This window comes from Tyto alba, unplaced genomic scaffold (genome assembly GCF_018691265.1).
Source record: "Tyto alba isolate M040663 unplaced genomic scaffold, T.alba_DEE_v4.0 Super-Scaffold_28, whole genome shotgun sequence".
Classification (NCBI taxonomy): domain Eukaryota; kingdom Metazoa; phylum Chordata; class Aves; order Strigiformes; family Tytonidae; genus Tyto; species Tyto alba.
This window is the reverse complement of record NW_024881302.1, coordinates 18,234,509-18,261,049: the sequence shown is the minus strand read 5'-3', so window position 1 is coordinate 18,261,049 and position 26,541 is coordinate 18,234,509. Positions and strand designations below refer to the sequence as shown.

At 52.8% G+C, this 26,541-nt stretch overlaps 1 protein-coding gene across 15 annotated transcripts in view; it reads right to left on the bottom strand.

Annotated features, from left to right (window-relative positions):
- CAPN15 (calpain 15) overlaps positions 1-26,541 on the bottom strand; it is a 60,812-nt gene that overhangs the window by 11,481 nt on the left and 22,790 nt on the right. For all 15 annotated transcript variants that reach the window (XM_042798966.1, XM_042798964.1, XM_042798977.1 and 12 more), the window contains one exon: positions 1,806-3,303. In XM_042798966.1, the coding sequence (XP_042654900.1) occupies positions 1,806-3,303 (1,498 nt within the window). The remainder of the gene's footprint in view (positions 1-1,805; positions 3,304-26,541) is intronic.

Genomic DNA, 26,541 nt, shown 5'->3' with positions numbered 1-26,541 from the left:
AAGGGTAAAGCTGGAACTTTTTGAAAAAGTGGGGGGCCACGCACTGAGAAGTGTTAGAAAAGGCACCCCTGGAAGAGCAGAGGATGGAGTGCCCGTGACAGGAGCTCAGGCAGAAATCCCTGCAGGGAACAGCACAGCAAGGCGGGCTGCTCCACGCGACCCGGGGCACGGGGACAACAGGCAGAGGAGAACTTGACCGGCCCGACGCTCTCCTCCAGGGGATGGCTGAACAGCCTGTGAAACACCGTGGACAGAAGGAAGCTTGGAGGCTGCCTCACCTGCCAGCCCAAACAGGAGCGTTGGTTGGTGGGAGGCTCCAGGCACACCGGGAGCAGAGCGAGCATGAGGATGGGGAGTCCTCACACCCCCCACCGCTGCCAGTCCTTCCCTCAGACCTGCAGAGCCCCTGACTTCCCACAAACAGTGTCAGAACACAGCAGTGATTTACTTTTAGGGGGATTTTCAGGAAACGGCCCACACTTAACCTAATAGTCTGGTACTGCTGGCTTAGCGAGCTGAACGGGCTCAGCCAAGGCTTCGACCGAGAGCCGTGCTGGATGAAGCAAGGCAGATTGCCCCTTCCTGGCAGCAGCAAGCTGCTAATTCAACTTTGCTATCTCTCATAATTCATCCTTCAGGCCTGATTCCGCTGGATGCAACAGATGTTCCCTGCCTACAAAAGAGACAATTCACTTGCTTAAAAGAGGGGGAATAAGCAGAATCAGGGTCTCTCTGCGATAAAGACATGCACATCTGTTAGGATGGACATGTAGCAATTAAAAAACACCCACGACCCCAAAACTGGATCGCTCTCAGCAGCTTCCCTCCCGGGCCAGACACCTCTGCGGTCCCCAGTCTGCACAGCGGTGGCACAGACATGGAGGCACTCCTTGGCCCAGGCAGAAAACGCCTTGTCAGTATGTCAAAATGGGACTGCAACTCCCTTTCCATCTGGTCCAGAAGAGCTGGAGGCTTCCCCCAGAAGGAGGGCAGCGAAAGAGCAGCATTCACAGGAGCACCTTATGCCACTCAGGGGAAAAAACGGGGTCATCACGGTGTTGTTTGAGACTGAAACCCAACAGATCGAGCCAGATAATTCATAGTGGGAGGGGAGGGTGATAGCAGCTGCTCCTGAGACCCTCCCCTAGAGTCAGGGTACAGCTAAACCTCAGCTGTCCTTCCCAAAACAGGGGCGAGCCATTTGCAGCCGCAGCTGTGCATTCACAAACACCAAACCCAAGAATGTCAAGGCCCAGCTCACGGTTCTTGAACACCTGCAGTTGCTGGCAGCGGCAGCAGCTCCTCTGCCTGCAGCCCTGCCGCTGCTCTGAGCCTCTGTCCGCTGCATCCCCAGATTTTCTGCTCCCACACGTTGCAGCTGCTGCCCACAGACAGCAGTGCCACCAGCAAACCTGGACACACTCTTTCCCAGCCTTCCCCACCCTTGGACAGGGAAGGAGCTGTCCTGACCACCTAAGAATGTCCCCTTCAACCCAGGTGTTCTCTCTCGCCGATTTAAAGTATCACTAGGTTTCAGAGTTAACGCTCAGACTTCCTCACCCTTGGATTGGGAGTGAACTGGATGGGTCACCTCCACCCTAGAGGTTATCTTGCACCAATTTCAAATATTACGTTTGAGTGTTAACAACCAGCACCCAGCTGTTGCAGGTGAAGATCTTCTCCGGGAGCCAAGACACAGAAGGCAGCTTGCCCATCACAAGCGATGCCCTAGACCCGCGGGGGAGGCACGCAGAGGGCCCCCTCTAAGGGAAACCAGGAGCAAGACTAGTTCAGCAAGCACTCACCTCCCGGCAGAAGGTCACGATGTTTTCCCACAGGGCTTTGGCCTCTCCCTCGTCCGTCTGCCGCCTCTTCTCCACGTGCATGCTCTCCCGTCTCTTCAGGGGCTTGAGGCCCTTGCGCTGGGCCACGTACTGCTGCGGGGTATGGCAGGCCACGCAGTGCTTGGCCTTGAGCTCGTTGAGCAAGGTGCAAGCAGGACAAGCCCACTGGCCCGGCCTCTCCTGGCCGGTGGACAACTGGGACGGGAAGAGACGGGCGACCTTGCGGGCGGAGGGGGCCCTGCCGCCGCAGGAGGAGCAGCCGCCCTTGTCACAGGCCCCGCAGTCGGAGCAGCGGGCGGACGGCTCACCCTGCGTCCCGTGCTCCTGGAAGCCATGCAGCTTGGAGGAGCCGCAGGCTTTGCACTTCTGGGCCAAGGTGGGGTTCTTGAGGGTGCACTTGGAACAGGACCAGGTGGTGAAGTCGGGGCTGGAGGGGCTGCATGGGGTGAATCTCACCGAGTCCCCCACCAGATTGATGGTGTCACTGCCTTTCTGGGTGCCACAAGCCTCGCACTTGCTGGCCCCGGCGGAGTTAAGCAGGGAGCAGGAGCTGCACTTCCAGTGGGACGGACTGATCTCCATCTCCTCCTCCAGCACGCTCAGCCGCTTGTTGGACAGCAGCTCCTGGAAGCGGGCAGCCGGGGCAGCCCTGGCCTGACCCTGCGGCGAGCCCTTTTGCCCTGCTGCGCTCTGAGCCACTGGCGGGGAGGCTTCGGGCCCTGGCATCTGCATCTGGGGGGGCACCTCCCGGCGGCTTCGGGGCACAGGGTTGTTCTGCAGCCCCGGGGAGAAGGGACTGAAGGGTGGTATTTTCTGGGCCTCTTGTTCCATAGCCACTGGGCCCTGCGTGGCCACGGCGTCACCGTCAGAGATCTCTGCGGAGACTAAAGGCTGCGGGGTAGAGGGGGCCATGTGAAATCCGGCAGGGGTGATGACTTCAGGGACGACCAGCGCCTCTGGTGGGATCTTGGGCAGGGAGAGCTTGCGTGGGCCACCACAGGCAGAGCAGGAATTGGCCACTGGCGTGTTGTGCAGTGTACAGCGCTGGCAAGCCCAGCCACTCTCCAGCTCCGCTTCCTCAGGGCTCTTCCCCTCTGAGTCCTCACTGCTGCTTTCTGCCTTGGCAGCCTCCTCCTTGGACGTGCCCTTGGGCTCCACAAGCACGGTGGGCTTGGGCAAGATGCCATTGATGATGGGCAAGGGAGAGCCACTGGGCCCTGGCTCTGGGGTGAAGCCACATACCTCACAGGTTTCCTTGCCCAGAAAGTTCCTGAAGGTGCAGCGGGCACAAGCCCATTTCTGTTCCTCCACGCTGAGCCGCAGGATGTGGTTGAGGTCGGGCTTCTGGCGGGGAGCTTCACATATGGAGCACTGCCGCTGGCCAACGGGGTTCAGAAAGGTGCAGCGGGTGCAGGACCACTCGCGGACGGCAGCCATGGAGCCGGGAGAGTGGGAGTGGCTGCAAGAAAGAAGATGACAGAGTGAGGCTGAGGCTACCTGCTACGTGGGAGTACCGTGCATCTCCTGGGCCGGCACGCTCAGGACCTCGCTTCCAGGAAGAGAACAACCAGCAACCCCAGGCACTGATCTCTGGGCACTCGTTCCTCTGGCACCAACAACCAATTTCTCCAAGTCCACGGCAAGGCGCTGGCTTCCACCCAAAACACTTTAGGAAGGCCACAAGAATCGGCTCCGCAAGCCCCACCGCCCCCGCTCTCGTGGTGTGGGTGCACCCTAGTGAGTGCGCACACCGCCTCTGCGCCCAACCTCAACCGTTTTGTCCGTCTGCAGCTCGTTTGTCATTCTCTGGAGGAGGTGACACCCTGCTCTGCCTTCCCGCTGTGCCCAGGGTCAAGTCTTTTGGCGTCACTCCAGCCCACTTCTGTTTCACTTTCTGATCCTGTTTCCTCTCCTTTTTGGCTCACCGTTTATCCACACTGGGAGTTATCCCACACCAGACACGACCAAGCAAAGAAAAGCAGGTTGTGCTGTACGGAGGTGTTTTTACCTGGCTATAGACCTCGGAGCCAGAAGCCTGGCCCAGCCAGCCTGTGAGCAGTAGCTCAGTGCCAGAGCCAAAGCGGGTTGTGGTGCACTGGTGCCGGGACAGCTCACCAGCAGGTTCTGAGCTCAGCAGAGGGAGAACACCATGCCCCAGCTCCAGCTCCTGCCCTGCTTACCTGGGAAGCGGAGAGGCCACAGAGCTCTGCTGTCAGCACCAGCCCTTGGTTTCAACCTCCAGTGTTGCCCGGGAATGCCTGAAACCCTGATGGGGGAACGGGTCCAATGCACACACCAGAGCCACCTCGTTCCAGGGCAGAAAGTTGTAATAACGTTTTCTAGGCGGGTTCAATTTTCAGAAAGCGAAGCGCAGCAGCAGCACCAGCTCCACAGGCCACAGCAAACTCTGAGCTTGCAAGAGAGCAGCTCTCGCTCACCGCGGCCCTCCCGGCGCTTTCAGGAAGGTGATACCAGGCTTGCATGCATGCTGACCAACGCAGAAGGAATCCCAGCCCTGTGTGGTGCCCTTTGTCCCCCGCTCAGGGTCATTTCCTGGAGCTTTGAGCAAAGGTGGGGCTGAAACAGAGCTTTCTGCTTCCTCCTCCTTCACGCAAGGACAAAACAGTTCTTCGGGTAAACGCGCAACACAAGCACAGAGCCCTCCCTCTGTGCACTCCTGCTCCCAGATAATGTGGCCCAGTCTAAAGTCCCAACCTCGAACCCAAGCTCCAGGCCAGCTGTGCCCCTCTCCAGCTGAGCTGGTCCCCTTCCAAACCCTTCCACCCTGCCCTGCTTGCCTGAGACCCCGGGCAGGGCCAACTCTGCAGGAGAAGCCTCCAAATCCACCCCCATGCCTTCAGCAATTCCTGGGAAGAGCAAATTCAGGTCATCCCAGACCAAGGAAGGAGCAGCCTAAATCATGGGAGCTGCACCCCCAGCGGGCTCATCACTGCCTACCTCTTTAGCGTCCCCTCAACAACCAAGTTCGACTACAAAACCGTCTGGAACAAAAAAGGGACAGAGGGTGTTTTGTGCCATAGAGGGCAAGTGCAGAAAGCTATGAGATGCCAGTGCAGTCCGCGGAGGGAACTGTCCTGGCTGGCCTCCAGCATCCCAAGCAGCAGCAACTGCACAACCAGCTTCCCAAGGCGGCTGAGCAGACTGCATTGCAGCAGCGGGGTCTTGAAGGGACAGAAGATGCAGCAAGAACCACCCTGGGGAGGAGGAGAGTGACCCTCGGTTTGGCTGGGCACATGAGAAATTCTCCCGGGAATACTCCAGCAGCAGCAGCAATCCAACCACATTTCCAGACCACGCTCCACAGCCTTTGGAGGAGCAGCTCCCCCTCACAAAGAGATCAGACACAACCTTCAACTCCCTTCTTAAATCAAACATTTCTCCAAATCAAGCCTGAACTCAGGAAATCCATTTCACTGCAAGAGAGAGCTTGAAAATTCATTCTGGTTCATATACCGTGCCTGCATAGTTTGAACTTTGCAAGGTATTTATTTACTGGAGTTATTTAAGGAATCTTTCCCAGATAAAAGGAATATAAACATTGATTTTTCTGCCTGAAGTCCTACAGCTGTGAGCCACTGTATACAGTTCTCGCCCCCGTGGCAGCACCATGCCCACAGCCGTCTGAAAGGGAGATCATTCCTCAAACAAAGGGAGGGAAAGAGCTGAGTGCCCGACTCCAGCAGAGGTGGGAAAGCAAATGGGGCCATGAAGGGCACCGTGATCCTGTCACATCCATTCGTCTTACTGGATGAGGTTCATCAAACCACAGGCATCAGCAAAAAGCAAGCAAAGGCTGTCAGCAACCTGCGCCATCCACGTCCGGCCTCCCGCAGCCTCCCATGCTGTTACCCACCATACACCATGCCAGAGAGCACTCGCTCTAAAAAAAAAATCTACCCTTGAATGCAGATGCTGCACTGCTTACTGCAGATCAGGACCCTCCAGGCACCAGTCTTCCCATTGCAGACATCACTCTCACGCCCATGGTCCTGCCCAGCAGGCAAAGGCTTCTAGCCATGCAACCACAGAAAGAAATCACCTTGTCCCTTCCCATACCAACAGAGAGAAGGGGAAAAAAAAAGGATAACCTAAAAGAGAGAAGCACCACACAAGGGGACAGTGGGATGAGCCGCCTCACCAGACCGGCTTGATGCGGCATCAGTGACGAGCTGTGGGCTGGGCAGGAGATCCAAGCCCCAAGGCAGCAAGAAGGGAGGTGGAAGCCAGGACACTGCAAGAGCTTTTCTCCAACCTCCAATCCCGGCCCTGGGCAGCTGTGACGCTCCCTGGCTGCAGTGTCCCCCTCCTGGTCCCCTCCTCCCTGCCATGCCACAGGAGTTGGCTCCCAACACTGCCCGTTTCAGGGACACCATCCCGCCTGCTGCTGGGACTCCCACCTACTTGACTTTCTCCACTGACAGCTCTCAGGAAAACAAAAAAGCCTCCCAGAAAGGCCATCAGCTCTTCCCTCAAAGGTCTGTGGCTCTCCTTGCAGTGGCAGGGTCACCAGTGTGACAAGCTCTGGCAGGAGACTTCCCCGCCTGCTTCTCCCCAGGATGGCTGTCGTACCATGTCGTGGTGGCCGGCAGCCACACAGCTTTCCCTGCAGCCTAGTTGGGGACACGGAGAAATGGGAGAGGACACGGGACACCCATCTTCGGCTGTCCCCCACAAGCCACCGGTTCCCCAGCCTCGATGACTGGGCAGCACACCAGATTGCAGCCTGCTCCCACCAGACTTCTGCCTGGGACTCACAGACAATTCAAGTGCCTGCCTGGTGCACCAGACTTAATTTAAGGGTCCGAAGATCACAGAGAGCACAAGGCTGGAACCCGTCCTTACATGGTACAACCCACGCTGGCGCATCGTGGATCGCAGCAGCAGCCTCTGCCCCGCAGCAACACCAACCTCTCAAAAATGAACTGGCCGAAGGAAAAACCCAACCGCAGCTTGTCCAAGTTCTGCACTTCTCCCTACAAAGCCTGGCTGGCTCCTTTCCTGGCAGGCAACAAGCCTGCGTGAGGAAATACAGTTGTCTCCACCAGGCCCATCTGCTGTATGATAACACACATGCTCTCCAGCCCCAGAAAACGCAACTGCGATAAACAGCGCCTGCCACCTTCCCAGGCGCCTGTGCAGGAGAGGAGCTCCCCTCTAAAACAGCCGCTCCACAGCGACCTGGCAAAGTCATCCACCCACAGAAGGGCTGTTCCTGGGGAAGGGGACACTTCACAGGGAGCACGACGACGCACACTCTCAGCAGCCCGGCGGGCTGGCAGCAGGGATCTGCCAGAGGCTCTTGTTGGCTGCGCACAGCGAGGAAAGGGCGAGAGCCGTACGAGCCCACACCTCCAGCAGCACGGGCAGGGCTGCCACCACAGCAACTGTACCCAACCAAGCCAGGGAGCACATCTGCTGGCAGGAGACACCACCACGTTGGTAGGACTGCGCCTACCTTGGCAGTCACAACAGTGTAATTACAATACTTAAAAAAAAAAAAAACATAGAAGGTACTCGAGCAAATAGGCAGCTTTCAGCGTGCTGATCAGGTCCCAGGGAACCTCACTGCTCGCTCTGCCTGGTGGAGTTAGGAGCGCCAAAGCCAGCCCACTGGTGAGGTGACAGCCTCTAGAGAGGGATGCTGGCCAGGATGCCCAGGCAGCCTTCACAGGCAGGATCTGGCAGCAGAGCTGCCCAAAGGATGCGTGGCTGTGTCCCTCTGGACAGCGCTTCCGAGAGCACAGAGGTGGCAGGGGAAGGCCGTCATCAGGAGGGCAGGGAGAGTCACTGCAGGGACATCGTGGCCCTTTGCTTCCCTCTGATGTGCAGGAACTTCTCTCTAACTGAAGCGGGGCAGAACTGTTAGGACAAGACAGGGAAGGGATTAAGAAGGCACCAGCTTGTCACCTTCCAAACCCACCTTGGGGACAGGGATGTCTCCCTCCTAGGGCTCTGCTGAGCAATGAATTTAGAAATCTCTGCTGAGCTTGCGTATCCTGTTGCTACAGAGCCCTGGCTCCTACACAGCCATCAAACAAGCCCAGGGTCTCCACCACCCTTGGGTGTCATCTGGGACCAAAGGCTTTTCTGGAGCCTCACTGGAGCGGGGCAAGACGGGAAGGAGCAGGGCAGGGTGTGAGACCGAGAAGTGCCCAAAAACCTGCAGTTTTGCGCCTTTCCTGCCGCGGCAGGGAGCTGGTGCTGTGCCAAGCCTGTGCGATATGCAGCTGAGCTCCAGGGCAGGAGATGGCAACCAGCCCTGGACAGAAGCACCTCAGACTGCCAGAGCAAATGGCTCGAGGTGACCTGGGCACTGGAGCGAGAGATCCCAGGGCTCTGCTGCAGAGCCCGCACCGGCGACAAGATTATAGGAGCTTGGGTCAATCACACACAGCAACAGAATCAGGCTGTTTCTCTGCATAAAACACCTCCAGAACAGCTAAAGCCTTAAAACTTACTGCTTCAGTTCTCTCCTGCAGTAAATAAACAAATAAATAAAAATCAATTGTTCTAGTCAGCAACGTACAAACCCTGAGTTCTCTGAAACAGAACACACTGTAGCAAAATCCTCTTGTTCAATAAATACAAGAAAAAGTATCAGAACTTTGTGGAGGTAAACGAAAAATCACACACAAAAAAAAAAAAAAACAGAAAAACAAATAAAATCCTGCCTCAACTGTCTGTGAGCTGCATATCACTTCCCCTCCTCCCCATCCAGCTGTTCTCTACTTAACTCCTTCTTTCAATGGCACAGCATGCTCTGACCTAAGAGAGGACGGCTGAGCCACCTCCTGTGCAGACCTACCACATCTCCAGCGCCTGCCGGAGCAGGAGACATCCATGCTTCTGCAAGAAAGGGGGTGTGGGAGGTCAGGAACCACGCGGCATCGCCCTGGCAGTTGAACTGTTAGAAGGGCACGTGTGTTGGAATCACAGCCCGCATGTCACGAAGACCAGGCAAGGAGACGCTGTTGGCTGAGCTGACTCACTGTTGCAGAGCCAGGCAAGGGCTGGAAGGCTGGACCAGGGGAAGGCTGCAGCAGATACACTGGCAGAGCAACACAGAAACACGACGAACCGGGACTTTCCACTTTTTACAAATTTCTATAGGAGCATAAGTGGAGAAAAACAGTCTCTGACTCACACTTCTAAACCCCCAAGGCTACAGAAGTAAGCATCACCGGCTCTCTGCTAGCATCATACAAACAGTTGCGTAAGTATTTCCAAATCCTGTCTTTCCCACTCCTCCAAAGCGAGACAAGAAAATGAAACAGGCTTCAATACCACTGACCTTCACCCGATCTCAGAGAGGCACAGGCAAAAATAAAGCACCAGAAGGGACCTGCCCCTTTGCACTCTACTCCCACTTTGTACCAGCACAGATCAGATCTGCTGAGCAAGGGCAAAGACAGCAAAGAAAACCTTCTCCACCCCCCGCCATGGTCTCTCGGAGGATCATATCAAAGCAGCCATGTCAGGCAGGTCCAGGGAGGCCCACTGCAATGGCACAAATGTGCCCACAAAAGAGCAGCCCTTGCTGGACCCCTCCACCTGTGAGTGAAAGAAGAGCAAGCACGGAGGATCCCAGGATAACTCGGGTCAGAAGGGACCTCAGGGAGACTCCAGACCAAACTTCTGCTCCAAGCTGCATCTCTTAAGAGATCACAGCAGGTTGTTCAGGTTTATACAGTCTGGTCTTGAAAACCTCCAAGCACAGAGACTGCACAATCTCTCTGGGCAGCAAACTCGTTCTAACTGACTATCCTTGGGGCAAAAATGCTTCTCCTTATATCCAGTCTGATCCTCTCCTGTTTCATCCTACGCCTGCTGTCTCCTGTCCTCCCACCACACACTGCTGGCTCTGCCTCTGGATGATGTCCCTGTAGGTATTGGTAGACTTCCTCAGAAGCATTCTCTTCTCCAGCCTGAGCGAGCTCAGCCCCCTCATCCTCTCCTTACAGGACACATGCTCCAGCACCCTGACCATTTTAGTGCCCCTCTAACTCCTCTGAACTACTAGTTCAGTGGAGACTGCTATTAGTCTCCCAACTACACCTTTCTGGGTTGCACTCCTGCTCCCCTTGCACAGCACCAGGGAAATGTTTGGTACCGTATGGGTCTGAGCAATTCTGCAGAACAGGGCTGGGGGCTCGTATCCTCACCAGGGGAAATGAGAAGGTGCTAAGGGAGCCCTGGTTGAAAAGCTGCTACAAAACAGTTTCACTCTAGCAGGAACCTGTCAACTTCAAAAGCACCAGGAGTTCAGCCTTTTGGTGCCTACAAAGGGACAAACCTCATTTTTTAAGAAGCTCTCGCCAGAATAGCCAGGCTGTATCACCATGTTTGACATCTCATGTTGTTCCAGGCACCACCACTGCAAGTGGCTGTCCAGCCCAGGACAGAGGTTGGGCTCCCTGCAGCCCTGGTCTGTAGTGTCCAGGACCTGCAGCCCCCGGTATGAAGCAGCACTGGGATCTAATCATCACACCAAGCTCAGAGGAGGAAAGAAAAACCAACTCCGTAAAGGACACCACCTTCTTCATGCAACCTCCATCTCATACTAGGTGGTTCCTTTCAGCTGGGCCTGGAGCTGGGGCCTTGGTCTGAGCTCCCAGCTGCACCGCTCTCTATGTTCCTTCAGTCTGGTGGAAGGGAACCGCAACAGCTACAACTATACAAAATTCTCCTTCTGCTGAAGCAGTTGATGACATAAAGACTTCCTGATCCTGAAATATTAACTTCTGAGTGCTCTGGAGCTTTATTATCTATTTGTATGTGCTCTCACTCTAGAGTCAATCCAGGACAAACTCAACTAGTTCCCAGAAACCCAGCTTAGACAGGGAAAGGCAAAACAGCTGAGGGACCAGCGCATTCCACTTCCATGCCAAACTCTTCTCTGGCCAGGACACCCCTTCTTTCTGGAGGTTACCTCCTCCCAACCCAGTATCAGTGCTCCTGACCATTCACTGGGGCAGGACAATTACATTTATGCAGAAAATAGCATTTTCTACTGGTGATAACTTGCAATGAATTGAAACAGGACAACGGTGGCAGACAAAAATCACTCATCAAAGCAGAAAGAGTAAAAAAAGAAATCGAATTCTGTAGCAGGAGACCATGAAAGGGTGAGAATTTGACAGTGAACAGGGCCACATAACCCTCCCCAGAAGGTGCTGAGAAGCTCAGATAGACACTAAGAGTTTTTCAAGCTGATGACGCACTCCAGTTCCTGGCAATTTCTTGGTCCCATTGCATCAAACCTCAAGAGGATTCTTGAACAGTTTTTATTTAGCTTCTCCTTTTCCCACACTGGACACAGCTCCGCCAGCTCTGATGTGCTCTACCAGCCAGGGAGAGAAGAGGCTGTGCATTTCAATGAGAAGTTCCCAGGGGAAAACTGAACTCTGGTAATGAGAAGTCTGAGAAAAAAAAAAAAAAAAAAAAAAAAAAAAAACAAAACCAAAACAAAACACTGGCCCCAGATGTATGAAGTTCATTCAGCGGTGTATTTTTGTGGTGGCCAACAAAACCACAGAACACGCTCACAAACTCCAGCTTTCCCTGCAATTTACTTTGGCGTCACCTCCTCAAAAGCAGAGCTTGCCTGTCTTAAGAAACACAGATATTAAGGGTGAGTGAGGGGACATTTTGCAGTGGGACAGGGAAGAAAGAACTTCCAAGGCAATGCTCTGCAGGTACAACTGCTTGGAAAGGATGCAAGTGGAACATTTGCCAGCCATGAAGAGGCCTCAAGAACCTGTCAAGAGCCAGGTGGGCAATGGGAGGAGGGCAGGGGTGCAGCTGGGACAGGAGCACCCTGAAAGCTCCTCTAACATGCACCAAAATCTGGCTGGATGAAGGGAGGAAGTTGAGGAGACCATCATGACTTCGAGAGTCCTCTTCATAGCTGAAACTCCCTGGCTGGGTTTGGCCCAGAAAAATGAGAGAAGGAGCAGTCTTTGAAGGGATCTGCCCATCTGAATAGTCACTGGAGTTGCAGGCCCGATACCACGGCAAGAGTGCAAAGTGACACATATCTGGAAGGAGCAGGCTGCACACTAGCTTTCCTCCAAGGCCAAGGATATACAGGCAGCGTTATCCTAAACTGATGGACTGGAGACAAGAGACTTTTATTGTTCTTCATGCAAAATCATCAAAGCAGAATCAGAATCTGGAAGGCTTGCCTTGTGAGAAAAACAGGACGTGCATCATTAGCCTTTAATATACCTTAATTGTCTCGATGTTGTAAGATACTAGTTTTCAGAAGAAAACCAGTTGGGCTGGCGGAGCGCTGTGCAGTGTAGGCATGCTGAGACAAGACCATTCTCAAAGGCTCCTTTGCTAATGAACAGGTTACCCAAATATCTGCCAGGCCAACAAGAATAATCCCTGGGGATACAAAAGGAAGAGTCACACCGAGTATTTCGAGGAGGCCAGCAAAGTCCAAGCTCTAGCTTTGCTCAAATGTCATGAGGCTTTGCAAGCTCTGGATTCACAAGCTTTTGATGAGGGACCAGGCGTCTCGCCCTGAAGAAACACCTCCTGCACCTACCCGAGGTTATCGGAATGCAGGGCCCAGATGAGAGGGCCAACGACAATGTGACCTCTTCAAAACTCAGGATGGAGGCATGGGGAATGTGCTACGCTGGCACTCAGTTGCACAGGATCATCACAGGACAAGCTTTGCTGCAGCAAGGCTGGTAGAGCAGCCCAGAAAGGTGTCTCTGGAGCTCCAGCCCTGGAGACAGCCACCAGCACAGCCTCAGCTCCTCTCAAGCTATGCTGTTTCTCATTAAGATCAATTCCAGCCTGTTGTTATAATTAATAACCTCATCTTTGCCTCCCTGCATGCAAGCATGGGAAACTTCTGCAGTTGCAATCACAGTTCACTTCAAAGAAACCAATATAGCACAGTGCTACTGCTGCCATCATTCCTGTACTCAACCATTTTATTTACCTTTTCTTTACCTAATTTCCCTGGTCTTTTGGATGTCTCAGGAAATTAAGAGCAAACAATATCAAGCTCCAGCTGCACCCAAGTAATATACTAGGTGAGGAAAATTTGTGTCATTAACTCAGGTCGGCACTGAACTATATATATGCTTAAACAGGTTCGGTAATGTCATAATAGCCTGATTTGGCTCAAGGTGGTGATGAACTGAATGGTGTCAATCCATACCTTGCCTTCCTTTGACCACACAGCACCCACTTTGACTAAAATACACACAGGGTCGGTATCTGAACTCATTTAAGGGCAAACACACAAAGGAGGCACACTCATTTTGTAGGGTTTTGTCACAGTTGCATGAAATTGGTGTAATTTGGGTGTAGAAAGCCCAAAGGATCTCTGCAGATACCCTGCTCCTGCTAAAACATTTGGGAGCACCTCAGTGTGCCTGCAGCTCCCACAAAAGTGGCTCTTTCAGGGGAAAAAGGCCCACAGTCCTCCAGGAAACCTAACAAAAGAATTCAAGAACTTGATTTTTTTTCTTTTTTTTTTTTTTTGTTAAAACAACAGACCATAAAGGCCTGAACCCTAGAAGACTGACGGACCCATCTTATGTTGGATACCTGTAGCTTCAGCTTCTTGCACACTGAGCGAAAGAAAGCACTTAGAAAACAGTAGCTTTGTTCTTTAGAAAGCCTGGTAAAAATCGGTTCTGCTACCCTGTGTGTTTTTATAATTTCACTCCATCGTTGGTCTGAGCAGTGTCCCAGAAAGTTTCTCACATAAAATAAAGTTGTTCAGCAAAATTCATGAGCATCTAAAATGAAGGAAGATTCAGACCCCATTGAAATCAATCCCACAGACCAGGATGATACATCTTACAAATCTCCTACTGAATGAAACAATTACCTGTTTGCAAGATGGCTTGTACAGAAAGGCTCAAAACCCCCTAGACTTTCACAGGTAACCATTAAATCAAGGTCTCCATGCTGAAAAACTGAAAGACAACGTGATCCACAACCCAAACAGGGTTAAGGGTTTTGCCAACATTATGTGGAAACACACGGATTGTGAGAGCTGCCCTAACTCAGCTTCTGGCCCTTCAGACTCGTCTTTTAAGCAACACCAGGGGAAAGTTTTTCTGGAAGCAGCAAAAGAGAATTTGGGAACTACATTTTCCTGAGAGGTTTTTAGGAGAATGACCTGCTGCCAACCCAAGGTCCCACAGCAATCTCCAGCCAGCATCCAGCGGCTGTGGGTGGCAATGCCTGTGAACACCAAACAAACCTCCTGGACCTCTGACTTTCCACGCTGAGATGACAGCACAAAAACTCAACATCAGCCACCGAGGAAGAGGGCTGATCCCACACCCTGGCAGTCAGGGACAAGACTCAAACGCCAACACCGGGGTTGCTCCTCGCTCTGCGAGGCCCTGGCTGTGTATGCCCTGGAGCCCCGCTCGCTCGCTGATGCTGAGAACAGGTTTAGATCAAACGTGCATTTCGGTTTCACTTCGATGGCCCCAGCAGGAGGGAGCCTGCAATTATTCACATGTGGAGAAGCCTGAACACTTCTGCAGAGAAAAGCGAAAAATTTCAAACCCTGAAAAGATCCCCTTGGTTAGGAAGGAAGACTTTGAAGGAATGGCAGGGAGTCCAAAAACTTATTTAATGATTCCCTGACTGGCCCATAAATCTTTCCTGGAAAACTTCTCAAGAGCCTATAAGGGTCAATCATGGCAGACACCTTCCCTGGTTGGTAATACAGATGAACTGAAAAAAGGTGAATCAGGGTGAGGGGAGAGAGGTTCAGCTGCCAGGCAGCAAGACAGGCTACGGTCAAAAGCCAAACAGAGTCAGATCTGGCAGAAGAGAAGTGATGCCTGCTGACCTGGCTGCAGTGTTCAGCCTCGACTCTCAGCCCAAAAAACTCTGGCACTCTGAACATGGCAAAAGAGGTAATTACAGATCAAACACAGCCCTGGCAACATCAGCACATCAGGGGCTAATGGAATACCATCAATCCAATCGTACACTCAGCAGGGACCACTGAGACACTAAATCCTTTGGGATGAGCTGTAGCACAACCCCTCCATGGAGCAATGCCCTTTAATCCTCAAGGGGTGCCAGAAAAAGGGTGGGAGATACCAGGAGCACCCACAGGAGATACCAGGAGCACCAGGAGCCTCCTGCACCCACAGGAACCCGAGGACAAACACACCTAGAGCAGCATGAAGTCAAATCACATCCTAGAGGTACCCTCTCCTCTTGCTCCCTGCTGATCTGGACAAACTGGTGAGTAGTTTAACACAAAACATGTGAACCAGGACACATCATACAGGTACCACTCCCATCAGGAGCACTGACCTCCAAGCCTCCACTGAAGCAGGGGTACACAGGATGTATAGAAATCAGGGGATATCAACAAAAAGAGGGAGAGGATTTACGACCAACATGCCAGATCTAGGAGAACTAGCAAGATATTGGGGAGGAAGAGAAACAGCTGGGAAGATGATGTTCTTTACTACTACTATTATGCCAATTCATTTCAAATCATGGCAGGTTTTAATTTAAAAAGCCAACACAAAAGTTGGTAACACAATGAACTAGGAGAAGATCCCAAGGAAGAGCAGCACGGGCTTAATACCTCTCCCAGACCATTAACAGTAGCCAATAAATAGCATCCAGGGAGGCCACAGAATATCCCCTTCACCACGTCTTTTGATCAGAGAGGAAGAAGGGCAAGACTTTGCCGTCTTCAACACCCTGCTGAGACCTAAATGAGGCTGACATACCAAAGAGAGATGCCCTTTTTTGCTCCATCGAGGATGGGTGCCGCTCCCTCAGATCCAATGGTGGAGGGGTTTTCCTCTGAGCTCCCTCCTCTGTTATTGCCTCTTCACTGTCTCCATTGCAGAACTGATGGGTTGGCTCTGCCCCAGGCCCTGCCATCAACCCTTCTCACCAAGCTCGGGAGGCACAGCTGCTAGCCACCCCTGTAGATTGGCCATGGGAATTCCTGACGGCCCATGTGGTGTCTGCCCACAGGACAACGGGATGGAGACTGCTTCGTATCAACGATTATCTACGATTCTTGGCTCGGGAAAAGTGGAAGGGATGGCCAGAATAACTCAAGAGTGGAAGGATTTCAGATGAAATGTGGGAGGGAATGGACTAGAGGCCATCTCTTAGGACATCTAATGTTTGGAGAATGTGGCATGGGATACGACTGAGGAACTGCAGGTGATGCTCTATGAGCAACTCCAGACCCCCACCTCACTCTCACAGCCAGCATCACCAGCTCAGCTCCAAAACACCACCCTGTACTTTCAGAGAGTAAATTAAATCCCTTCTTCCCAGGATGAAAAGGAAATTCAAAGCTATTTGCTGCCTTTGAGGCCTGAAAGGCAAAATACAGAGGGCCTGCCCCCTCACACGGCTCTGCAGGGGTTGTAGGGTGGTGGGAGCTATAGCAATCCAGGTACCAGCCCAGGGAAGGAGGTGGGACCCTGCTGAGCTCCTCTCTCCTTTTGTCTCACCAGTTCCCAGACCTGCCCATAAACAGCTGCATGGGGCAGGCAGCTATTTCCTTCAGAAACAGCCATCTTTTTCCCTAAATTCTCCCTGAAAAAATAAATCAAGGCAAAGCTCCAAGGTGCAATTAAGAAAAAACAAAACAAAACAAAACAAAACAACAGCAATCAAGTACCATTTGAAATGGAGGGAGAGAGAAAGACTCATGTTTCTGTGAGGTCTGAGGCTAAGGAGAGCGGGGCTGCAGCCTGGCAGAGGGGGAAAGCAGAGCCCCCATCCTCCTCCTCCTCCTCTCCTCGGCCATCACCCCGGCTCCTGGCAGAGCTGCTGCTGGGCACTCTTCCCGCAAACGAGGAAACTTCTCGGGGCCCAAGCCCACGCTGCCAAGCTCTGCGGTGGCACCGGCCCACGCCAGACCACGCAGCTCCACTCCCACAGCTGCTTGCCACGGTCAGGGCAGCCGGCGGGACGGGAGGCAGCAGGGCACTGTGGTCCATCGCCAGCGGCTGTCAGGCTCTCTTCAGGATGATTAACAGGCCTGAATGAAAAGCTAAGCCAGTCCTGTGCCTCCGGAAAGCAGCTCATGCTTAATAACCCAGCCAACAAGCTTTGCACTGATCTGCAGAAAGAAAGAAGGATTGCCAAGGGACAGAGGAAGAGAGAGGAACTCTGGCAAGTGCCGACGTCCCTGGAGTTCAGCCTATGGTTGGATCAGGGCACGGTAATCAAGCCACCACAGCTACGCTACAAATGTCATCTGGCAGCGAGGGGAAAGGCGAGGATAGAGGATCTTCCCAGAGCCAATGCCACCAGCTAGCAAGCCCTGCTATCTCTCAACATGCTTCTTTGGTGACAAGAGATCAGAAGGCAGAGGGCAAACCTAAATGTCCTCTCTTCCGCTTCAGGAACCGCATCTGAAAATCCCTTCAAAGAACACCGATCCCGGAGCAGGAACTCAATGCACAGAGCAGAAGCCCAGGGCAACGACCCAGATACTGGAGTTTGCACACACGTGCACACACACTCACTGTTTCCACCGAGTCCTTGGCCCCACACGCAACTTCCAAGTGCATTCACATTCACTGCCAGGTGCTGGAAAATACATGCACGAAGGCTTGGTGCAGCCTGCTGCACTGGAGCCACGTCCCTCCACGCTTTACTGACCTGGGGTGAAGCGGGGCCGAGGGCTTGCTTGGTCAGCTTGGCTGCCATGGAGAGCAGAGGCTTTGAGGAGCAGTAAAACCCACCAACCTCACAGACAGCTCCAGCCTTTCCTGCTCCTGGATCATCTGCACCTTCTCCAGCTCTGTTCCCCTTCCCAGGTTATGTCAGGTCAAGCAGATGAATGCAAGACTGCACAAAATTTGTTGCTGCATCAGCTGTGGTTTTGGGAGCCTGTTGCCATGCTGCAGCCAGCAGGCTTTGCTCTCCTTGCAGGCTCGGGGAGGAGGAAGAACAAGGCAGGAGAAGCTGCCTCAGGTGCTGTTCAGAGTCCGGGCAAACGAACCAGCATCTCCTCCATGCAATAGGAAGAAGCAATTTATTCTGACAAACAGTGAAAGCCTGCAGCAGGGCAGGCCCTTTCTATCAAAGCTGGTGTACCACACAGAGGCTTACATGCTGGAGCCGAGAGGGGAGGGTCCCGGCAGTCAAGTGATATATGCATCACTCACAGAGGGACACGACCAGCAACTCAGAAGAATGAGGCTGCAAAAGATACTTGCCTACCCACCTGGGATCCCGGTGGCAGGCAAGCACCGCGTGTGCTAGCCAGCCATCACTGCTTGTCCTCCGCACCCAGGGCTGCCAGCAAGCAGCAGGGGCTCAACACGGCGCTCGGGCACACACCACAGCACCTCTCAGCACACCTCTCTTTAGAAAGTTCAACCCTTCAGCCTTGAAAGGGGTTGAACGTTTGGGCACAAGTGCCTCTGGGATAGACACAGTGTTAAGGAGCATCCAGCAACGTGGCACGGGTGGGATGTTCAGATTCGCATCTTGAGCTTGTAAGGGAAGTTCAAGTGGGCTGTGGAGTGTTCACAGTCCAGGAAGCCAGTAAATAAAAGCTCTTAAGTTATAGGAGACCTGTAAGAAGATCGATCTGGGATGCTAGGTGTCTGGATTAGCCAAGAGAGAACAGGCAGCAGCACAGAAGTCCCCTCGTGAAGCAGTGTAATTCCAGTGTCCATTTGGTCCCCACTGAAGGCACATATATGGCTGTGTCCTCCTTAGCCTGCAACACCTGTCTGGCTGCCAGATTCCCTCTTTCCACAAAGCAGCTGGAGAGGTTCTGGACTGCAGCCTAAGAAACACCATCAGCACCTGAAAAGACTAAGATTTCACACCCATACACACTTCTGTGTATGTATCTGTGCAGTCCGGTGCCTGCAGCAGACAGTGGTGTTTTGGAGAGGCTTGGGTTCTCCTTCCATGGGGCCTGTTATTGCGACAGCAACCAAGGCACTGACAGACAACAGGTCCTGCCCAATCTTTAGGTCTGCAACGGGTCCAAAAACCAAATATTAATTTCTCAAGTCTTGGCAACGCTCCTTCACTGTCCTCTGAACTATTCCTACTCACTAGCACAGCGACTGCCAAAGCTTTCGGTCAATCCAGACCTGCTCTTTGCAAGCAGTAATAACCCGGGGTGGGAGCACACACTTGCCTGCATCTCAGAATAGAAAGCAGCTGGAGTCGCATCTGAGCGCTGCCAAAAGGAAGATGAGAGTTTCAGACACTCCTCTTTTTCCGCTGACAGTCTTTATGGGCTCTTCTCCCCGCTCTCCACTACATATACAGCTCCTTTAACTGCTGATTTTCCACAGGTGGTGAAGTTCCAGATGCTCCTGGGAGGCTTTTCCTACTTTATTTATTCTATTTAAGTAACAGGGGCATATGGTTTATTACAGCTGTGGGGGGAATCTTAAGAGAACAACACATCTGAGCCTGGGATTCAGAGAGCTACCAGGACCTCTGAGCACTCAGACACTAGACACCAGCACCTAGCCACAGAGGAGCAAAGAACCACCTCTGCCTGCAAACATCAGACTGAGGGCTGTGAATGAATTTCTAGCTCCTCACCTACATCACACAAGGTCCTTCAGTGCTAGCAAGGAGATTTATACCAGCCCAGGAGATCATCAGGCCTCCTGTTCCCCTTCTAGAACAGCTGCGTCAACAGGACAAAGGTCCAATCTTCAGAGCTGAAAATCAGGTTAAACAGGATCTAACCAGGAGCTGAAGCAGCTACACACAGCCCTTGGAAGCAGAATATTCATGCTGAATCAAGCTGTGCCTGCTGCCTCTACAACCAGGGGAGCCCTGGCTAAGGACAGGCTCAGCATGCCCGGCCCTGCCTGCACGCAAGGACAGAGACAGATGAGCTGTGAGCTCCATGCCTGCTGCTACCTCGGAAACCCCTCAGGGGTAGGTGCAACAGGGCTTATAGACAGCATCTCCGTTACCCTCATTTCATTAGCACACCACAGCAGGCTCTGTGCATGAGTTGGGTTAGTCCAGCTGAGAAAAGATATCCTGCAACCCAGCAGCCTGGATTCTCTCAGGGGAGGAAAGGATCCCAACAGGGAAAGCTGTTCCAGAAACCTGCTGACATGTCCTTCACCCCGGCTGCAGAAGAAGCAGCTGTGACACCACTGGAGGAGCTCGGAGACCTGGGCCTGGTGATCCTTCAAATAAGTCTTGATCACCTCTCTCCAGGTCCCATTTGAAACAGGCCCTGGAGAAGTGGAGCACTTTGAGGGAGGATCTGAGCATGGAGGCACAGAAAGATAAGCAGTCCTTCAGTGCTGTGAACCTGAGAAAGTAGGAAGGAAAGAAAGCACCGATGGGGCTGATTTCTACAGTTACGTTTTACAATAAAGACTTGCTTGCTCTCAGCAGGGAGGGGAGGAGGCAAGGAAAGGAGCAAGACACTGAACTCATTAAGCTGCTCTCTCATCTGAGTAGCTGGGACAGCTTCAGCAAGGAGGGTGGACTCTTGGGACCAAAGGACACTTGATTCTCCCCCATTTATCTACCCACACCTGAGGTATGTTTGAACAATCACTTCAAAAGCAACCCCTGCAGAGGAAAGCAGGCTGGATGAAAAGGAAGGTCTACTAGTTGTTTTCATTTCTCTGTCTTTAAGCCAATTAAGGAATTTATTTTTAAGTGAGGGTCTGTGGTCTACCTCAAAAGAGCCCACGCTTCTGTCCTGTTTTCAGCTGGGATTGAGTTAATTTTCCTCCTAGTAGCTTGTATAGTATTGTGTTTTGGATTTAGGATTAGAATAATGTTGATAATACACTGATGTTCCACCTGTTGCTCAGCATACTTACGCTAAGTCAAGGACTTTTCAGCTTCTCATGCTGCCATGCCAGCAAGGAGGCTGGGGGGGCACAAGAAGCTGGGAGGGGACACGGCCAGGACAGCTGACCCAACTGGCCAAGGGCTATTCCAGACCTTACCAGGTCATGCTCAGTGTATAAACTGGGGGGAAAGCTGGCTGGGGGGCCACTGCTCAGGAACAGGCTGGGCATCGAGTGGTTGGTGGTGGTTTTTCATTTGCATTTCATTCTTGGGCTTTATCTCTTTTTGTTATTTTCCTTTTCATTACAATTTAGTATTATTTTATTTTATTTCTATTATTAAACTGTTCTTCTCTCAACCCACGAGTTTTTTTTTACTTTCATCCTTCTGATTCTCTCCCCCATCCCACCAGGGGGGAGTAAGCAAGCGGCTGTGTGGTGCTTAGGTGCCAGCTGGGGCACAACAGCTCCCTGGAGAACAGAGCAGGGCAAGGGCGAGGTGGGCATCTGGAGTCAGAGCCCTGCAAGTCCCTAGATACCACAGGGACTGCTGGCCCTGTGCTTCTCCTCTGCAAAAATCCCAGCTGCTCCAAACACCCAGAATCTCACTGTTTACTAACACACTTCTGCAGCAGATGCGTTTCCCCTTTGCACCCTGGTTTTCTCACTGGTACATCACACAACAAGCAAGTCTTGTTGACATCAGGCAGGCCTATCCTTGAGTCTTTCAACACTTGCCCAGTGTTTTAAGAAACCAACATGAAAAATGCTTTTGAAGCTTCACAGACAGCCAAGAAGGAGCTAAGACGAAGTCATGATCTGTACTTTTATTCTGGTCTTATAATACCTGGCCTCAATGCAGCGTGGTCAAGCTCAAGAGTGGTGGGGAGAGGGTTACACATACAGATGGAGCACACATCGAAGAAGATGGTATAGGCAGCTGGGAAACGTGTGTGCCAGGACAAACAGCTCGTGGTGTGGGACTGTGTAGATAGATCCCTTGCAGGAACTAAACAGCAAAGGTTTTGCCCTTTGTACATCGTTATTTTCTGTCATTCTTCCCAGCACAGCCTGTAGACGATACATGCATTCTGCATCAAAAAACAGAAGCACCTGTGTGTGCAAGGTAGCTTGGAAGTATAGGTCCACATGCCCAGATGAAGACCACCTTCTACAGCTTTAGATGTCACACATGTGAACTTGCACCTTATGCTAGCATCCCTCCTATCCCATGTTTGAGGCTTCAGGGCCAGGTGTCAGATCTGGAGGCTGGGGCGGGAGAGGAATTCTCCTGTTTCCCAGGGCTAGAAAGATGTGGGACTAAGACTAAACATGCTATGGGCCCGTAACTGGAAAGAGCCAGGAAAACCTCATGGGACTGTAAACCAGGCACACTCAGGACTCACCCTTACTCCCAGTGCAACTTCCCTCTCACGTGGGGAGGCTGAAAGAGGAGATTTACTCGCGGCCTCCAACCTGAATTGCTGCTCAGCTAAGATTTATGCTGCAATTTGTAGTGCTGTTAAAATAAAATTGGAAGAGTGGTAGGGGAAGATAAAGAGAAAACGAAAGAAAGGGGAGGGAGGAGAAATGGATCAGGAACAACAACACAGCTCCAAAGCTGTCTGCTCCCATCTCTCACATCTCCATTGAATAAATCACCCTGCACTTCCAGCTGCTGTGCTCCAGCCTTCAGTTCTTGCAATGCTAATATCTGGGCTCACTTCACAGGGGGGCACACGCAGGGTATGGTTAATAGAAATCCGTCCATTTCCACAGCAGCTGAAGTGTCAGGTGCAATAAATACAGCAGGCAGAGAACGGCACAAAAGGTCCAGAGCATCTGCAGGCCGGTGGTTGCTTGCAGGGCTTCCACACTGCAGCCACCAAGGCTCCAGAGGACAGGAGAAGGGACACCCTCCACCTCAAATGTCACTCCCTGCCTTCTACCTTCTCATTCCAGCACTGGTTAAGCACCATTCCTACCTGCTGAGGTCTGAGGTGAAGCTAAATTATCCCCTGTACCTCCAGGAGCTTGCCAGTTCTGCACACTAGATCTTCAGGAAAAAGGCTGAAATCATGGATCAATATCCCTGCGTGTGCAAAGAGCCACAGGATTCCCTCACCAGGACCCCTACTGACCCCTCCTCTGAGGAGAAACCAAGGAAAGGTCAGAGCACCTCGCAGCTCTCAGGGAATCCTGGCTCTGCGCTGCAGGACTGGATGCTGACAAAATCAAAAGCAAAACCTCTTTAGTGAACATTAACAGAACAGCTTCCTCTTAACATCAGGGAAACTCCCCCCACGCTGAGTCAGTTGCTCTGTCCCATACTGCTGAAACCACGGAGGAAATTCAGAATTACATCCAAGGAGACTGGCCTTTCACCACCTCAGCATCCCTGCTCTTTACAGAAAGAGCCAGGCCAGTCTTGAGGATTCACACCTTGTTACAGAAACCACCACAGGGCAATTTAACAAGGGGCTAAAACATCAGTCCAACACTGACCATACAGGCACTGGTGAGCTCTCCAGCCCTGCTATCCAACACTGACCATACAGGCACTGGTGAGCTCTCCAGCCCTGCTACTGAAGTACCTTCTCATGGTGCTCCAGCCAGCAACTGAGTCCAGTTCCTTTTTGCAGGGGAGATGGGAGGAGATGAGATCCTGTGCACAGGCTGAGTCCCACCAACCGCAATGGATCCATTTGTGCATGCGCAGCTGACCTATAAAGGTCACTTCTCTTTCTCATGTGCCTGAACTTTAGAGGGAACAATTATCAAGTTCCCAAGTTCAGTGGGATAAAACATGTTGATCTTACTGTGGTTTGGCCGTGGATGCTTCCTCTTAACAGCCTACTTGTTATTTTCATTTCCTTGCACTGATGGCTTCTAGGGCAGTTCTGGGCCAATCTTCAGTACCAGCGTGCACATATAAAACACCCCTGGATGTGCAGAACAGACCCAGAGCCGTGCCCTCTGTGGCACAGCATCCACAGCAGACAGCGAGATGGGTTCCTTCAGCTCGTTCTGCTCACCACCAGCCTAAAACCCTCCCCTGCACCTTCCAGCCCCGCTGGCACCAAGTGAAACGTGGCAGTCAGCAGTGCCTCGAGGCCACGCAGGGCATCTGCCATGTCACAGGAGATCACCCACCAGGATACCACTGGCAAACCAAGGAGTTCCAGGAGGATGCAAAAGCACTGCACCACACCAGAAGTCCACCAGGCTCCCACCGCCCCATCGAACAAAGGTTCAACACATGAACCCACACTTGACCTCAGATTCAGTCTGGCATCACCGCGCACTTTGAAAACGGCGGCTCTGTTTGGTTTCTCCGGCTTCTCGGAGCCAGCGAGGAGGATTGGGTGGGTTATGTGGATCTGGAAGGGCCAGGAACAGAGCAGAACAACGCTGTGCTGGAACAGGCTGAGCCACACGACCGTCCAGCATGCCAACACGCTCCTCCTGTTCGTGCCCCCTGCTCTAGAGGTGCTGCCACCTTAACTCAGTCAGCAACACATCTGGCCGACTCCGCGAGCAGTCAGGCAGGCAGTAATTACCAGGGAAGGCCCTACAAGTTATACTGTACCCCGGAGGCCTCTGGACTCTGTAATTCAAACTGTAGTACTGTTTACTGCCTCGTAAAGATGACACATACTTAAGTTAGTGCTTTGACAGCTGGAACCTAAAGGATGCTCCTGGCTTAAGCACGTACCATTAACCCTCCCCATGCCACAGGGAAGCATCCTGCCACCACAGCAATCCAGCAGAGGCCACGCTGGGGCTCCTCTTAACAGCTCAGCACCCCTTCCCTGCAGCAGGATACAGCGCTTCCTACCAAGGAGGGCAGCTCCCGCCCTCGTTTAAAGCTGCTGAACCTCTTCAAGTCACACGCACTGTCACAAACAGCTCTTGGGTAACCTTGGCACACATGCTCCTCAAGGACAACCTGAAGGACATCACTGTCAACCTACAGACACAGGACAGAGAGAAGAGAAAGAGCGCATGTGCCCTGCCTGCAGCAGACTTAAACGCTGCACAAGACAGATGGGTCTTGTCAGCTGCTGTGCCCTCCCCACCACGTCACCACTGACAGCAGTCCCTCCAACAGCCACTCATACACACACTGAGCGAGCCAGGGGCTGCAGTGCCCACACCAGCACACCCAGAAGACACAAAGCATCTAAACACCAGCAGGAGAAGCCTCAGCTCCTCAGCGCTGAAGGTTAAAGAGGACCCATTTGCTGCAGTTGGTTGGGAAGTCCCAGCGCTGCACGGGGCACGTGCCGACCAACACCAGGGCTCTGAATAAAAGGTGGCTCCTTGTTGTCCCAAGGAATCCAGGGGAAAAACACATATAAATACACACACACACATCTATACATCTACCTATCTATAGTTTCACTTTTCCAATGTATGCAGGTTAAAATCAGGTTTTCAGGAAGACAAAAGATCCTGCTTGTATCCACCTTCTCCCCACTCCACAGTTGGGGAGTGCTACTGAAGGCCAGGGGGTATGGCCACCCTGTCCTCTCTCTGTTGAAAAGTGGCAAGAGCCAGCCTCTCAGCATCTCCTCTTGCTCTAGTGAATCTGCCGTGCTCCAAATGCAGAAGCCCGTTTCTGCGTAACGACAAGCCCCAGCATACGATACCACTCAGTGCTGGGAGCAGCAGGGCTTGAACCCCGTGTGTCTGGAGACAAAGCTGAGCTCTGTACCGCTCTGGGCAAGGGCAGGCGAGGCCCCTCCAGCTCTCAGCAAGCTGCTGACTTGGCAGCCTTTAAGCACCTGCAGCCCAAACTCTCATCCTCACCCCATGCACTGCCCCGACTCTCCTGCTGACTGTCCCACCGCCATCCAGAAGGGCTGCGGGCTGCCTTCACACTTCACTTCAAGTTTCCTTCTGGTTTGAATGTCCTGCTGCAGCCTCATAAATGCCATCTGTAACACAGGAGCAGCTTCTTTTTCTTCAGATCAGTTCTTCACACCTCCTTACAGTGACCTTCAGTACCCACCCCTCGCAGGGATTCAGTGATGCTTGTGGGCACGGATGCTGTGAGATGCACCGGCTGGCACGGGCTGCCAGCTGCAATACTGGTGCCTTGCCAGCACCAGGCAGAGGGGGAAGGCTGGCAGGCACGGCAGGGAGAGAAGCACGGGAAGGGACCCAATTCAAATAAAAGCCCAGGGCAGTCTGATGTGGAGAGTGGCTGATAAGGCACAGCTACCTGGGTAGGTTGTGGATTCCTGGGCAGGAACAGACAGACACAGCCCCAGCTTGCCAGGTGCAAACAGCATCCAACCGCGGCTTGTCTCTCCTCTCTGTGCCCCGTGAACAACTGCCCTTCTGTTTGCGGCAGTCCCACACTGGGGGGGCTGTTTCATCTGAGGGAACAAAGGCCTGCAAAGGGTTGGTTCAGTACACGCTGCCCTCCGTCTCCTCCACGCACCAGCACCAGCTTCCAGCTGAGATGGGATCAACGCAGGCTTTTAGCGTCACGGCCAGCTTGAGGCCAGGCGCTTGCAGTGGGGGGTGGAGGCGAGCAAAGGGATACTGCAGCTCTCCGTGTCTTCCCCTCTCCATTTCTGAATCACATTAGTCAGAGACCTGAACCCAGAGCCACCAGTGTCAAACTGGATTAGGTTACCGGTCAGAGAAATCCAGCACGTGCCTTTTGCAGCAACCGACACCTGATAATTTTGGAGGAAAGCAACGAGCTCTGTAACAAACCCAGGAAACTGCTGGCCACATGGCAGCTGAGAGGGGAAGGGAACTCCCTGCCTGCCTCACGGGCAGAAAGGAGGTTGTTCTTGCCCTCACCCCCTTCTCACAAGCCCATGACAGCAGGAGCATGAAGTTAATGCAGGTCCATCTCCCTCCAGGGCAGA